The 16126-nt window shown below is 43.7% G+C and overlaps 1 protein-coding gene across 7 annotated transcripts in view; it reads right to left on the minus strand.

Annotated features, from left to right (window-relative positions):
• The window catches only part of PTPRT (protein tyrosine phosphatase receptor type T), a 265207-nt gene that overhangs the window by 141069 nt on the left and 108012 nt on the right, over window positions 1-16126 (minus strand). For all 7 annotated transcript variants that reach the window (XM_075277527.1, XM_075277525.1, XM_075277524.1 and 4 more), the window contains exons 2-3: window positions 2128-2253; window positions 1697-1962 (exon numbers count right to left, since the gene is read on the minus strand). In XM_075277527.1, the coding sequence (XP_075133628.1) occupies window positions 1697-1962; window positions 2128-2253 (392 nt within the window). The remainder of the gene's footprint in view (window positions 1-1696; window positions 1963-2127; window positions 2254-16126) is intronic.

Raw genomic sequence — 16126 nt, forward strand, 5'->3', positions numbered from 1 at the left:
TTGATATTTCTTCTTAATGTTCATTTGGAATCAGTCTGTGTTGAGAGTCATTGCTTGTTGTGGAACCTGCTATCTTGTCTTATGTTTTATATTTTCCTTGAAAGACGGGTACAGATGGAACACATTTGTTCTGAACATATGGTGCAGGCCGACATCGCCAACCCGCAGATGATGCAGTATCTCAGCCTACTCTATTGTGTAACAGTAGCAGTATGTCTTGGTAGGAACATAATTACTAGGCCTTTGGTTCTGCTAGTCGAGCAGCTTGGCCGATTTGTGCAATGTTTTTACGGTTAATACGCTACCTGTCAGTGGAACCTAAGACTGGCCATATACATTAGATAACGGTCAGATGAACAAGCAATTGGGTGACAACTATTTTTCCCAACACCTCTTCGACTTGATATGCATAAGGTAGAGGGGAATAAGATGCTCTCCAACTCTGTATCTTCCATGGGAAAAAAAGATTGGGCAATTTGAAATCCAGCATGTCCAACCCTTTTCTTCCCCAACATCAGGGACAGCAAGGAGTACCAAACCTATACACTTTAGATGTTCAGTTGGTCCCACCAAAACCAGGAGCTTCAGGACATTTATCTGGCCACCTTGAAGGAGTTAACCACCTTTAGAATATTGATGGTCTATGTTTAAGATAGTCCATCAATTTTAGATAAGTAAGGTTCCGACTATCAGGAATCCTGGTATGTGCAACTCTTAGTATTAAAAGTATTAAAAGTATGAGGCTGTGGGCTCCAGGAGACTGCTAAGCTCTGGGGGTCTCAATAGTCAGACCCTGCCAAACTGAAATGGAAGGCCCATCTTATGGATAGGCCATCTATTTTCTTAATGGGGTTGCCTGGAATGAAATAAAAATGAACCCTTAAACTAAACCCCTTCCCACTGCCTAACTTATCATTTACTTATATATATATAAAAAAAAAAAAATAATCTATAATTTTTATATATTTTTTTTTTCTTTATAATGTGACCACCCCAGGCACACTTTCTGATAATCCGGTGATGTTCCATTTCCCCATTCCCGAAACATCACTATTACTCCCTCCCCTTCCCAACCCCATCATAGTTACGTATCTTCATCTCCGGGAATGGCTCCTCCCTTCTTTCTCTCTGCAAGCACTTGAAGGTGCCTGCAACACATGCACAGTAGAGAAGGCACTCCATCTCTACTGTGATGGTGTCAGAGATATTTCCGGTCTGTGTATGCACTTGCACATAGGAAGAGACCCTGCGAACAGTGAAAGAAAAAGGAGGAGCCGTCTCCCAGAGAGGAAGACAGATGAGTATGATGCGGTGGAGGGGTGGGCTGCGTTAGTTTGGAAGGGCTAGTAGAGGGTGGGATTGCTTGGTAGACAAGGAGGAGGAGGTGTCACGGAGTGAGAGAGGAGGGGGTAGTGAGAGGGAGGTAGTGTGGAAGCTACAGAGCAGGAAGCTACATCTTATAAACAAATGCAGAGGATTCCAGGAGCTCCCAGAGACACCCAGAAATCACTCAAAAAACTGCTAAAGGTATATGGGTGCACTTATTAACCCATTAATAGCACTAACAGACCTTTTAAATAAAAAAAAGATTTTTTTGCTCGGAACACCCCTTGAAGTTGGGTAGCCCATTCACAGTTAATATTTATGGACCATATACATATATGTTAACAAGTCATGTTTTGAGTATATAACTCACCTGGTAAGAGTTAGGCCAGAAAGTGCTTATCGCCAGCTCTGCTCGTACCCAGCCTTCCGTCACTACCCCGGATACATTCCATACTGGGTTGCCTTGTGGTCCACCATTCACTTTTACATAGACGTTCAATGAACCAGGACTGGTGCGGCCAGACATGTGGTAATGGAAGTCAATGCAGTGAGTATCATTCTCTTTAAGCACTGGTAGGAGTAGGTGAGCCTTCTGTCCGGTGGCGAATCCTGTGCTGTTAACCAGCATGAATGATCCTAGACAGATAAAATTATACAGAAACAAGAAATGTTAATTTTGGAGGAGAACATTAGAGGTGGATGAATGCAATGAATACAAAGTAGGTAAAGTAGGAAGACTGTAAGAAGAAGAAGACACAGAAGGCACAAAAAGGATTTTCGGATTTGCTTGATAAATATCACCTGTTGGAACGCTGCTATCCAGCGGTGGCTTCTCCCACGTGTTGACCTGTTCCCATGTAAATCCATTAGTACCAAGGGCCACACTGTATCCACAGCTGTTGTAATGTTCTTCAAAAGTGCACCCGCCTAGAACAAACAGAATCACAGGTTAAGGTAAAAGAGAGAAGAAAAAACAGAGGAAGCCCTGAAAAGAGAATTTCATCAATTATGCAGAATTACAGAAAATTGTTAGATTGCTCTTAAGTGAACCCTCTGTTTCTTGTGTCTTCTAATGTAGAGATGAAAGCCCAAGAGCTCTGGTTACTCATCGGGAAAGGCTGAGGATGGGATAAAAAAAAAAACCTCAGTTTAGTGAAGTCCTATTGAGATCACTGAACTAATATTATGTGATGGTGTACAAATTACCATCGAGCTAGAATAACCTAGGTGGAGTATCAAGCATCTGACAGCTTTGGAGGACTTCTAGAGGATATTTTTGAGAATTTGTTTTACACATTCCTATTCTGGTCAGAATTTTAGGTCAAAGCAGCATTCCAACAATATCTTTTACATAGGATCCTAGTCTTACACCCAGTGGCGTAACTAGGAATGGCAGGGCCCCGTGGCAAACTTTTGACATGGACCCCCCCCCCCGACAGACACCGACGCCGAAGACCTCGACTGACCACCTCCTACGCATTCCTGCACGTTCTATTATGCCCCATAGTGGCCCCTGCACACAGTATTATCCCCCATAGTGGCCCTTGCACACAGTATTATGTCCCTTAGTGGCCCCTGCACACAGTATTATCCCCAATAGTGGCCCCTGCACACAGTATTATCCCCGATAGTGGCCCCTGCAAACAGTATTATCCCCCATAGTGGCCCCTGCACACAGTATTATCCCCCATAGTGGCCCCTGCACACAGTATTATCCCCCATAGTGGCCCCTGCACACAGTATTATCCCCCATAGTGGCCCCTGCACACAGTATTATCCCCGATAGTGGCCCCTGCAAACAGTATTATCCCCCATAGTGGCCCCTGCACACAGTATTATCCCCCATAGTGGCCCCTGCACACAGTATTATCCCCAATAGTGGCCCCTGCACACAGTATTATCCCCCATAGTGGCCCCTGCACACAGTATTATACCCCATAGTGGCCCCTGCACACAGTATTATCCCCCATAGTGGCCCCTGCACACAGTATTATCCCCCATAGTGGCCCCTGCACACAGTATTATCCCCCATAGTGGCCCCTGCACACAGTATTATCCCCCATAGTGGCCCCTGCACACAGTATTATCCCCCATAGTGGCCCCTGCACACAGTATTATCCCCCATAGTGGCCCCTGCACACAGTATTATCCCCCATAGTGGCCCCTGCACACAGTATTATCCCCAATAGTGGCCCCTGCACACAGTATTATCCCCCATAGTGGCCCCTGCACACAGTATTATGTCCCACTGAGGACACCCATAAACAATTATTATACTCTGGGGTCTTTTCAGACCCCAGAGTATAATAATCAGAGACCCGGGGGAATAAAAATATAAAAAACTACTGTTTCTTACCTGTCCCCTGGCTCCTACACTGTCGGCCTCTGCTGCCATCCTTCTTCAATGACGTCGGACGTCACATGACCCGGGACGCAGGCCAGGTTCATGTGACGTCAGAGACGTCGGAAAGGACGTCAGGAAGGAGGCCTGGCCAGGATCATGGAGAGGTAAGTAACAGATCATTATACTCGGGGTCAGAAAAGACCCCCGAGTATAATGATAGCAGCGGTAGCGGCTGTCACCAGGCCCCTAATGTCCCAGGCCCTGTGGCAGCTTCCTCTGCTGCTATGGTGGTAGTTATGCCACTGCTTACACCAAATATTGGAAGGATGTCAGTCTTCTTGTAATCTACTGGATTACAATAGTATCTCCTGGACATCTCCCTCCTCTTCAAGCTCTACCAGCTATTTCCTTTTTATGTTATCACATACATAGAACATCTTGTTGAAGATGTAATTTCTGAGCAGGAGTTCAGTGATATGGTTGACAAATTCCTGTGGTGAGTAGCTGCAGAGCACCACCCTCTTATTATACTACCTCTTTCTGCTATCAGTGTGTCCTGTGTGCAGAATCTCCAGTGTATCTATGAAAAGCAGCTTCACTCTCGTCTCCCTGCCTCCTGCATGTAAGAGGCAACAGGGCTAAACCTATCAAAAGCAGGAGGCAGGTGGAGATAGACTGAAGCTGCATCACTTAGCATTCTCTGAGACTTTGAGTGAAGTTCTACCACGCTGATCACTACTTCCTTGAAGGTAGTATAGTGTGGTGGGACACCATACACTCTCTCTCTGCTAAACTAGAGGAATTATGGGAAAAGTAAGAGAAGAAAGCAGAAACTTAAATGGAACATTAACTAAAATGTACAAGATCCTGTGCATTAGTTTTTAATAATGGCCTATGCTGCACCACATAGGCAGAAAATCCCAGATTGCTTCTTTAAGAAGAGCATCTCCCCATTCTGTAAATAAATGGGTGCCCTAGGGATAAATGGAAACACAGAATTATAAACTCTAATGTAATGAAATCTACATAATGATGGAACAGCCCTGTTACCGTCTACACACACAAGGTGATGTGGGGCTCAGGCAGCAGCAATTTCTGAGATATATGTAATGAGACGGAGAACAATATTTAGTGTGAAAGATTATAGCTAAAAAGTTCCGTTAAATAGAGATAAAGTAGAAAAATTAGGCCAGGAGGACATTTCTGCAAGTTCAGCAAAGACAGAAAGTGACCTGGAGAAAAGGAAGAGAGTTCATAAACTGCAGAGAATTATGAGGAAAATATATGGGATAAACAGCAAAGCAATAAATAGATGGAATATATTACAGGGAAGAGGAGGAAAGGGGGAATCTTAATATCTCAGTGCACAAAAAGCAGAATTTGAGAATTTGTCACAAGCCGCAGCATATGCTTATTAGTGTAGGGGAGCAATTTTAACTGGCTGTATTTAAAGGGAGTCTATCACTGCCCCAGCTACTTTTATACTGCTCTCATTGTGCTATAGATGATGTTACCAGAATAAAAATCATACCTTTCTTAAGTTTCAGAGCCCCAGTAATGCAGAAAGAAAGAATTTTTATTCTTCATCAAATGAGGCTCTTTGAGCACAGGGGCAGATTTCTACTATTACCGAGCACTGCTACCTAATCACTAAACACACTCATTCTGCATCCAGCTCCTCCCCCTGGGCAGTGGGAGTTGATCCTCTCAGTGTAAGTTGATCCTCACAATGTACAGGGGGAGGGGCTGAATGCAGCATGGGTGTTTATTGATGGTGCAGCAGTGCTCAGTAATAGAATAAAACTCCTCCTGTGCTCCAAGAGATTCATTTGAATAAAGAATGAAAACACTTTTACTATGTATCCCTGGGGCTCTGAAACTTAAGAATAAAACAGATTTTTTTTATCCATCCCTGGGGCTCTGAAACTTAAGAAAGGTATTGTTTTTATTCTACATCTACGGGCACTATGGGAGCAGTTTAAAGTAGCTGGGGGCAGTGATAGACTTCCTTTAAAGAGTTTTCCAGGGACTATGTTTTACTCACTGTCCTTCTGGGTTCTTTATGTGTTAAGCATTGGGCTTCTGGGGTGGATCCAACACCAGGTCAAATGATTGGAACCAGCACCAGCTACCTCCACCTCCTCGCTTTTCTCTGTTTTCAATCATATTACATTGTATATGTGTCCTGGCAGACTCCAGCATTGCAATAGCAAAGCCAGCCCTTATATTCAGACAATACTATTGAACACAGTGAAGTAGAAACAAACTGCATGCTGGTTTTGATCACATGACACAGTTTCAGAACCAGCCCTGAAGACCAACGTTCAACACATAAAAACCATGGGTAATCATTAAGTAGAACTTATTTTTTGGAAAGCCCTTTTAAAAGCTGTTCTTCCAAAAAAACACCACAACATTGGCACCCAGGTTGTGTCTGGTATTGCAGTGTAGCAACATTTATTTCAAATAAAGCGATAAGAAACTTTGTAATATATTATATACCTGAACTACTCCCTCACACTGAAATCTGTACTGAATCTGTCTTGGTTTCCCAAGATGGACTGTTAACTCACTGGCGTTTCAAATTACATGTGTACATAGACTTCTATAGAGAGGGGAGGGAACAGAATCTCGTGAAAAGAGAAACAGACACAGGCAGATAGCCTTCAGCAGCTAATAGTGAGTTTCCTATCTCATCTGAAGCGCATTTTTACAATATTACTGTTCATTATTGCTGTATAATGTTGCTATGCTGCTCCTCAGTGAGCGAGAGAGAGAGTTAGGGAGCAGAATCTCTTTTTTTCTCCATGTATTGTATATGGGAGACATCATAGCAACTAGTCTATTCCCTCTAGCTCAGGGAAAACTGAAAATTAGAGATGTAGAGGGTAAAACAGCGTAATATATATATATATATATATATATATATATATATATATATATATCATATAGATGCAGGAATAATATTACGTCATGTGTACATAGGTGTTGCCATATTTTCAGCTCTACATCATACCTGAAAGATCTAAGTAGGTGCTAAGGACAAGGCATTGAGACAATGAGACACATAAGATTTCCATTGAATAGAATAGACGAATAGAATTTATGGGGAATATGGAAGACAATATGTATCTACAACAATAGAGCGTTTTCACTTTCACGCAATTAAAACGGTAAAGTTTCGGTGGCCATTGAGGTATTATGAAAAATTTCTCATAGTTTCTGGGGCATATTGAGAAATCGTTCACCTCACAGGTTGATATCTTATATGAGACTTTTAGCACGTCTTTATAGAAGTTCTCTCTGGTACTCCGTCTTTCATCCAAATGAAATGCAGGCTCATCAAGTTTCTGTGGTTCTCACCATCCCTAGAGGTTTGTCAGACAATTTACCTGAGGGTATGAGATGGAATTTTCACACAGACAACAGAGGTTTTGCTAGATGAATCCTGGTACTGAACAAGATGTGCACATCCTTAAGATGGTATTGTCTGCTCCGGGACAATTAGTACCCAGGCTTTACCCTCGCTGAATATTGACTTTTAACATGTGGTGAAACTCTGTATGAAATATCCAAAATGGACATTTTAATTGAATCTTTAACTGTTCCTAAACCAGTAAGTATAGCCTTCCACCCAACAATGGTAGAGTTATTAAGATTGGTATGAAGCTTCAAGAAAATAGATCATCTTCTAAGACAGGGACACTTAAGGGGAATATAGAAGGATATGAAGATCTTGCACCCCAAGGCAAAATCAGTATCGGATCCTATCTATATTGTATTGTTTATAGTACCGGTCTCCTCATATTCAGAAGAGACCTTCAGGGCCCAAATGCTTGGCTTAAGTGCTGGATTAATCTCTATAAGAGTTAAAGAATCAGACACAAGAAACCCAACAACCGGATCATTCCTTTCACTCAATCTGCCATCTGGAGAATATATGCACATTATATGTTTGGCTAGTCCACTGGGTATGGAGTCTAACCAACATTAGTCTAATGAGTATGGCCAACTTAAGACTTGATGCCTTACTAAATGAGGACTCATTGACAAATACCAGTTGGGAGTTTAGTTACGGAACTGAGAGCTGCAGTAGAATTGATTGGAACAAACCAGTGCTTAAATTCGGCCAGAACCTGCCAGTTTCCGGCATAATTGCAAAATGCTTCAGTATAAATGTGTCTGAAGCGGAATGTAAAAAACACAGCTACTTACCTTTCCTGACTCCGGAAGGCTTTGGGCCTACTTGGTGAAGTCCCAGATGTCATGTGGGCTGGGGCTTGCGACCTTATGCATCTTGATGCAAGTCCCTGCTCATGTGACGTCCCATTCGTCATTGAAGATGGCTGACATCTGTGGCGGGGGCGGGGGGGGGGGGGAATTGAAGCCATGGAGAGGTAAGTAGCAGTATTTTTTAAGTATAATAATTGTTCATGGGTGTCCACAGTGGGGCATAATACTGTGTGCAGGGGCCACTGTGGGGCAGCCATTATTCCCAAGTTATCTCTAAAAATTTTTCCCAGTTTATGCACTGGAGGAAACCATATAGAATATTACATATCACATGCATTAAATGCTCATGTATTTGATAGGGCATCACGCCAACTTAAATGAATAGGTGACCATTTACTATATGACCACATGTTGGAGCTACTCTTTGGAGTAACGATCCATTACGGCTAAAAGAGAAGGATCTCCTTTTTTTGGGTCAATATCCTCTAACTGTGCCAAATAGACATGGGTTGCTAATTCCTTTACAGTCTATAATGTAATGGTCGTAATAAGTGATAATCCATGTATTTATTATGGGGATATATTTCTTTTGTCTGAAGCTTCCTTGTCGTACTAGAGAAGAAGTATTACTGTACACACACTTTTATAATGCAAATAACAACACTAAACAATGCAATACGTGAGGCGGGTATATTTCATTACATAGAGATGTAGTCATCTGCCATATGGAAGATAAGTCCTGGTATGGTATCCGGTTTAATGATGCAATGCGCTCACTCAGAACCCCAGAAATCACTCAAAACACAGCTAAAGGTATTTGGTGGCAATTATTAACTCATTAATAGCACTAACAGACCTTTTTTGTAAAATGATTTTTTTGCCCGGAAAACCCCTTTAAGTACCCTTCCCAATCTCTCCATGACTCAGCAAAGGCCATAGTGGTTCCTGAAGTCCACAACGTTGTGCTTGCTCCTATTCCATGTTTCAGTGACCCAGCTTCTCTAGGACACACTTTCTTCTGCTGGTCTATGACTTATGACTATACTCTGCATCCCTTGACTGTCTGGCTGGGATTCCTGCCGGCTGCCTTGGTTCTGTAACTTGGTGTCTTCAGTACTCCGTGCCAGCTGTTGCTATTTGACACTACTCTAAGGGTAGTAATCTCAGGATTCACTTTGGCAAAGGTAGTTCCCTCTGACAGGGGTTAGGGATGAAGAGCTCATAATCCTTTAGACTTCACTTGTTTAGCCCTAGCCAAATCCTTTTGTTACCCAATAGAACCGCATCTCCTTCTGGCATTGTGACACTCATAAGGTATATGCTTGAAAAAAAACTTGTTCATTCATTCATATTTGCTCAAAATCTTAAAGGGGTGCTCCACAAATAATATTGTTTATACTTAAATCCAGCCCATAATTCTATAGAAGCCTTGCCCTGCAGTGCGCAAGAGATTAATTTCAAAATCCTCACACGTTGGTACAGGTGCCCAGACCTCTTCCATCGGATCTTCCCGACTGTCTCCGATAGGTGTTGGCGCTGTGGTTCCGAGAGGGGCGCTATGCTCCACATTTGGTGGGAGTGCGATGTCATTCAACCCTTCTGGGACACAGTTTTCACCCTGTACTCCAAGGTATGTGACCGTTCTATCACCTCGTCGCCTCAGGTGGCCCTCCTCTCAGTTCTTCCTGGCAAGATCTCTGAGATCAAAAAGGACCTTTTGCGACATTTCCTCTCGGCTGCCAGGGCTGTCATTCCTAGACATTGGCGCAGTGCGGTCCCGCCTACTATGCTTGAATTTCTGCAGTTGCTTCTTCTTATCAGGAGAATGGAGGCCCTGGTTGCGGAGGACTCTCCGGTCCCCTCCAGGTTTGATAGCATCTGGCGGCCCTGAGTTATGTTCCAATACTCCTCCGAGTTCTCTTCCTCCTTCTCATGACTTTGCTTGTCTGGTCCTCCTTCTAGCCTCCTCTCCTTCCCCTTTTATTTCTCCTGTCCTAGTCTCTCCGTATGTGGTGTCCTCGTGTCCCCCCCTCGGATTGTTTGTCCCCTGTTGTTCTTCTTTGCCTATTAGGGTTTTCCCTGGTAGTTATTGTGTACCATTCCATATTCGCTTTGTCTGATGTCAAGGTTTTTTACTTGTTTTCCTTTGCAATGTGATTGGCTGATCGGGTATTCCCCGACTGGCTTTTGTTTATGGGAGGCCTGCGAGCCTCGTCCTTATTGTCGTTTCCTTATTCCTGTTTCCCCCTTCCCCTGTATTTGAAAAATCTTTAATAAACATTGATTAACCATCATTCTATAGAAACAAAAAGTGGTTGAAAATTTTTTGCTGCAGCCCGCTACATGGGGCCTAAGGGTGTATTCACACTATGGATACGGTGACTGATTCTGAACGTTAAAACACGTTCAGAATCAGCGCGTATAAAACAGATCCCATTCATTTCAATGGGGAGCCGGCATACGAGCGTTCCCTATTGAAATGAATGGGCTGCTTTTTACTCTACGAGCGCTCCCATTGAAGTGAGCGCTCGCCATGTGAAGCGGCCCAGCGCTCAGCTCAGTCCGAGCCGTACACGCGAGCGCTTCCCATTCACTTCAATGGGAGCGCTCGTAGAGTAAAAACCAGCCCATTTATTTCAATGTGGAGCGTTTGTATGCTGGCTCCCATTGAAATGAATGGGAACTGCTTTATACGCGCTGATTCTGACCGTGTTTTAACGTTCAGAATCAGTCAGCGTATCCGTAGTGTGAATGCACCCTTAGCCTAAAACAGTGATTCCAGGGAGTTGTAACTCCGCTCCCATTACTTGACTAGGAACAAACTGCACATAATCCTTTTCAGGAGCAACAGATCTATACAAGGTCCGGGCAGTGGCGGATCCAGGGTTTGCGGGGCCCTGGGCAATTGACTTTGGCGGGGCCCTACGCGCAGCGCGCCGCAGCAAATTAGGCCCCACCCACTTTTATGTTGACTCCGCCCATTCTCATTAATTTTTCATGTGATTCCACACAGTATAATCCTCCTACAGTCACCCGTAAATTATATGTCCCCCCTCCATCTCTCCCCATTTTCATATACACCCTTCATCTACCCCTAGTTTCATGTCCCCCCCTCTATCTCTGTCCCCAGTTTCATGTCTCCCCCTCCATCTCTGTCCCCAGTTTCATCACGTTCTCCCCCTTCATCTGCCCACAGTTTAATGTCCCCCGTCTCTGCCCCAGTGTCATGCTGTTCCCCCCTCCCCTTCATTTGCCCCCCAGTTTCTTTGGGCCCCCTCCATCTCTGTCCCCAGTTTCATGCCGTTCTCTCCCCACCCCCTTCATCTTCCCCAGTGTCATGCCATTCCCTCCCTCCCCTTCATTTGCCCCCCAGTTTCATGGGCCCCCTTCATTATGTTCCAGTTTAATATTTAATACAAAACAAACACTTACACTCACCTTCTATCACTCACCTTCCATCGTTCCCCCGACGCTCCTCTCTCTCACTCCAGTCACATACGCGATGCAGGAGCTGTGACAGCTCAGCTCCTGCTTAGCTGCGGCCCGGCTTGCCTGTGTAAGCGTGATGTGATGACGTCATCGCGCCTACACACGCAAGCCGGGCCGGAGCTTTAAAGCAGGAGCTGAGCTGACAGCTCCTGCTTTAATCACGTATGTATTCAGCTCATCGGCGGATGGACGCCGATGAGCTGAAATCATGACAGGCAAGTGCCGGGGGCCCCCAGAGGCTAAGCGCGGGGCCCCGGGCGGTTGCCCGGCTCGCCCAGCCCTGGATCTGCCCCTGGGTCCGGGTGTCGGACACTTGCAGATCAATGGGATAGGTCATCAGTTTGAAAAATCCATTTGGGACCAGAAAACTCCTTGAGGCTAAGGCCCTACGGGACGCCCTGCAGCAATAAAGCTTTGCGGGAAAAAACGCGGTGGGAAGGCATCGTGGTTCTTCCTGCAGCGCTTTAAACAGAAAGTTCACAGTGTTGCGGTTTTGGAAATCATGGTGTATCCATACCGTGGTTTTTACTGCAAAGTAGGCGTGGAATTCACTAGAATCCCATCCACTTTGTCCTTACTGTAAAATACAACGTTTCTGCCATGAGCAAATCGCGGCCTTTCCGGCCTGTGAGGCCCCGGCCTTAGGCTAAGGCCCTACGGGACATCCTGCAGCAATAAAGTGCTACGGTAAAAAACACAGCGGCAACGCATCGCAATTCTTCCCACAGCGCTTTAGACAGAAAGGTCGAGGAGTTTTCCTCCACGGACTTTCTGTTACAATCATATCTATGGTGAAACCACCGGTGTAGATATAATGGACATGATGCGATTTTCAAAACTGCATCGTTGTTTGAATTCGCTGCATGTCCGCACCGCGGTTTTTTACCGCAAAGTGGGCATGGGATTTGCAAGAATTCCATCCACTTTGCAGTTACTGTAAAACGCCACGATTTTTCCTGCGGAGTCACAGTGTTTCTGACCTGTGGGGCCCAGGCCTCAGGCAACAGCCCCACATTGCAGCTTTTTTTGTTGCAGATTTGATGCATAAGGTAGAAGTAGAAGAACCTCCTATATGTTTTCCATTCCTTTAGTGGCCATTCTTGGCTTTAACTCAAAAAACTGCAGCACAACCTGCAGCAAAAGCTGCGTTTCCATAACGCGAGGCCTCAGCCTCATGTTGCGGAAACGTAGCTTTTTTTGTTGCAGATTTTGTTGCGTTTTTTGAGTTAAAGCCAGGAGTGGATTGAGCAGAAGGGAGACGTATAAAGTGTTGCCAAGTTCGGAGCCAAAGAAACGCCTATTAGACAAATGCTTTTAGATAGTCAGCCACACAATGGCGCGGCCCCTGGAGAGTTACAACGTATAAAACTGACAGTAATTTCAAGCAGAAATGTAATGAATGAAATGTACAATAGACATTAATGGCGAGACATAATATCCTCAGATGATCGGCTCTTACATTCCGCTAAGTAAAGTTAATTATTTTGGGACAGAGCCTCAGATGTAAGACAAGGCATCTGCAGGTAATCTTATTAAATAAATTATTTGTGAAATCATGATGCACAGCGTGGAACAACACAGATCTATCACTGCGTCCTTCACACCCTGCTGGGGCCGCATTCATCCTGTGAGTTCAGTTATGCAGATCTCTAAGATCTGTCCAAAAATATTAAAGATTTGGGAAATTGCTTCTCCATCTGTCACAGATAGCTATGATCAGAACATAGTTAATGACTTGGTGGTAGGAGCTTGTGAAGAGCTTTCATGTGTAATAATACCTGGAAGTAAAAGGGAATTTGCAATTGTGTGGAACTAGGTACAACTATGACCTAAGGCCGGTTTCACATGGCTGAGTAACGCGTGTGTGTGTAGGCCAGATTTACTGTGCCTAACCCCGTTCAGCTAAGCTGTGTGTGGACCTGTAAATCCAGGCAAAATCCCAAAGCCCGAACTCAGCCATGTGAAACCGGCCTAAAGGTCGGGACAGACAAAATGCAAAGTGAAAGAAGAAAAGAGAACTCTAACTCCCATCAATATTTGGTGTGACTTTTGACCTGGAAGTGATGATAAGACCCCCACAGAGCCCTGATCTAAACATCGTCCAGTCTGTCTTGGATGACATGAAGAGACAGACGGATTGGAGAAAGTCCACATCTACAGAAGATCTGGGCTTAGTTCTCCAAGATGGCGGGAACAACCTCCCTGCCGAGTTCTGCCAAAAACTGTCTGCAAGTACCGAGAAAAACCAATAAAAGGTAGAGCTCACTCCAAATATTGATGGGATTTACATCTTTTCTTTATTCATGTTAACTGACAAAATTCCCATATTAACCATCCTATTTTTTATTTTTTATTTTTATTTTTTTAAATGTAGATTGTGAGCCCCATATAGGGATCACATTGTACATTTTTTTTCCTATGAGTATGTCTTTGTAGAATGGGAGGAAATCCACACAAACACGGGGAGAACATACAAACTCCTTGCAGATGTTGTTCCTGGTGGGATTCGAATCTCGGACTCCAGCACTGTAAGGCTGCAGTACTAATCACTGAGCCACCGTGTTGCCCCAACCAACCAATTTTTTAAAGCATTTTTTTGCAGTATTTTTACCTAAAACTTTCAAGTTTCAACAATCAAGTTCCAAGTATTTTTTTTTAGTCCTTTTGCATGAAACAACATATCACTCTGCTCGGCTCCTCCTGTTGGGATTCTGGTAGATTGAACATTTTCAGGGTGACAGGTTCCCTTTAAGATAGAATATATAAAAATAATCCAGCGCTGCAGTCTTGGGTGCCAGGACCAGACACAAATTTGCATACATGTTAGCTAAACTGGTCAGATCCAACAGTTCAGTATCAGCTTAACACGGACCTTGAGTGGCCATATGGCAGCTGTTTTTCAGCCAAAATTTGGAGGCACAAGCACCAGCCTCAGGACAATCTGACAATGCCAACATCTAAATAGCTTGGTGGAAAATGGGCCCAGCCTCCCGCTTCTGTCACTAGCTCCAAAATTGTGGTTATTAGCAACTTTTTTCCATCTTCGACAAGTCTTTGAGAGCAGCTGGTGCTGAATATGGCAGATATAATATAGATATTTGTTCCACCATATTCTACATTATGGCTTTAAATTGAGTCTGTAGGGACCTTGCACAGAAAAAAAACACTAACATCTCTGGATAGGTCAGATAAAACTAGTCCAAACATATGGCAGAAGAAAGTAAGAAAATAAACTTTAAAGGGGTTGTTCAGTTTCAGCAAATGTTATGGTTAGTCCAATGAAAAGTTGTACAATTTTCCAATATATTTTCTGTATTAATTTCTCACAGATTTCTAGATCTCTGCTTGTTGTTACTCATTGTTTACTTTCAGTAGATAAGGATCAGTCCATAGTCATGTGATATACAGTCCATGGTTATGTGATATACAGTCCATGGTCATGTGATATACAGTCCATGGTCATGTGATGTACAGTCCATGGTCATGTCATATATAGTCCATGGTCATGTGATATACAGTCCCTGGTCATTAGATGGACACACAGGTGCACAGCTAGTTATCAGGCAGATGTCTGATTACTGTGCTGTGACTGTAACGAGCTTTGCACCTGGGTGTCCATCACATGACCATGGACAGCATATCACATGACCATGGACTGTATATTACATGACCATAGACAGCATATCACATGACCAGTGCCAACAGTCTCCCTATAGATATAATGGAAGCAGAAAGTTTCCATATACGGCAAGCTCTGCTCATGCCGTCCCGTACACACCAGCACTTCCCATTCACTTCAATGGGAGTGCTCGCAGTGAAAGAAGCAGCCCATTCATTTCTATGGGGAGCGCTTGCATGCCGGCTCCCATAGAAATGAATAGGAAGTGTACGGCAGCCCTGCTGTAATGCCGGCGTGTACGGCTGTGATACACGCTGGCGTTACTCCATGTGAATGCACCCTTACTCCGATTTACCCAAAATATTCCATTGTGAAAATCAATTTTAAGAAAAAGAGAAATCCATCCTCCTTTCTAATTCTCTTTGCGGAGACAGAGCATATGTTTTCTGCCTGTTCCATAATTGTCATATTTTCTTTGAGCTAAAATCTTGTTGATTCCTCAAGTCCTTAAACCCTATATGGAGGTGAATTGCAGTGTTTGTTTGCAGCATAACAGCTTGTGTTAGCAGGGGAAGACAATTAAATACTGGTAAAGATAAAAAATGACTTATGCTCCTCCAAAGATGTGCTAGCAATTGGTATGCATCCTTGAACATCGCGAGTAAAACATACAACATTCAGGACTTGACGGCTGGATAATATTATGATCTTTACCCATTACCGGTGCAGCTTCTGTTTATCTTACTGCTAGTAAGCTGTAATGACAATGGAAATAGAGTCGGAGTCTGACCCCATATTCCTATTTTACGCCATTTTCGTGATTGCAGTTGACAGTCTTGGTAGATAGTGCAGTTATATAGACTGACGTCTATAGCTCTTACCCGGAGTTCCTTATATCCATGCTTGTAATGCCAATTGTTAAAGGAAAAGCTTAAGAATTTTCAAAGATGTTTCTATTAATGAGCGATCCTTGGATAGTATGTCAATATTAGATTGATGAGGGACCTGACTCTTAACACCCCACCGATCACTTGTTACCTCTTCTTAATACATTGACACCATCAAGTCTAAGCTATAAACCTATAATGTTGATTCAGAGGAAGGCAAAACCTCTC

The sequence above is a fragment of the Leptodactylus fuscus genome, chromosome 6 (assembly GCF_031893055.1).
Source record: "Leptodactylus fuscus isolate aLepFus1 chromosome 6, aLepFus1.hap2, whole genome shotgun sequence".
In the NCBI taxonomy this organism is placed as follows: domain Eukaryota; kingdom Metazoa; phylum Chordata; class Amphibia; order Anura; family Leptodactylidae; genus Leptodactylus; species Leptodactylus fuscus.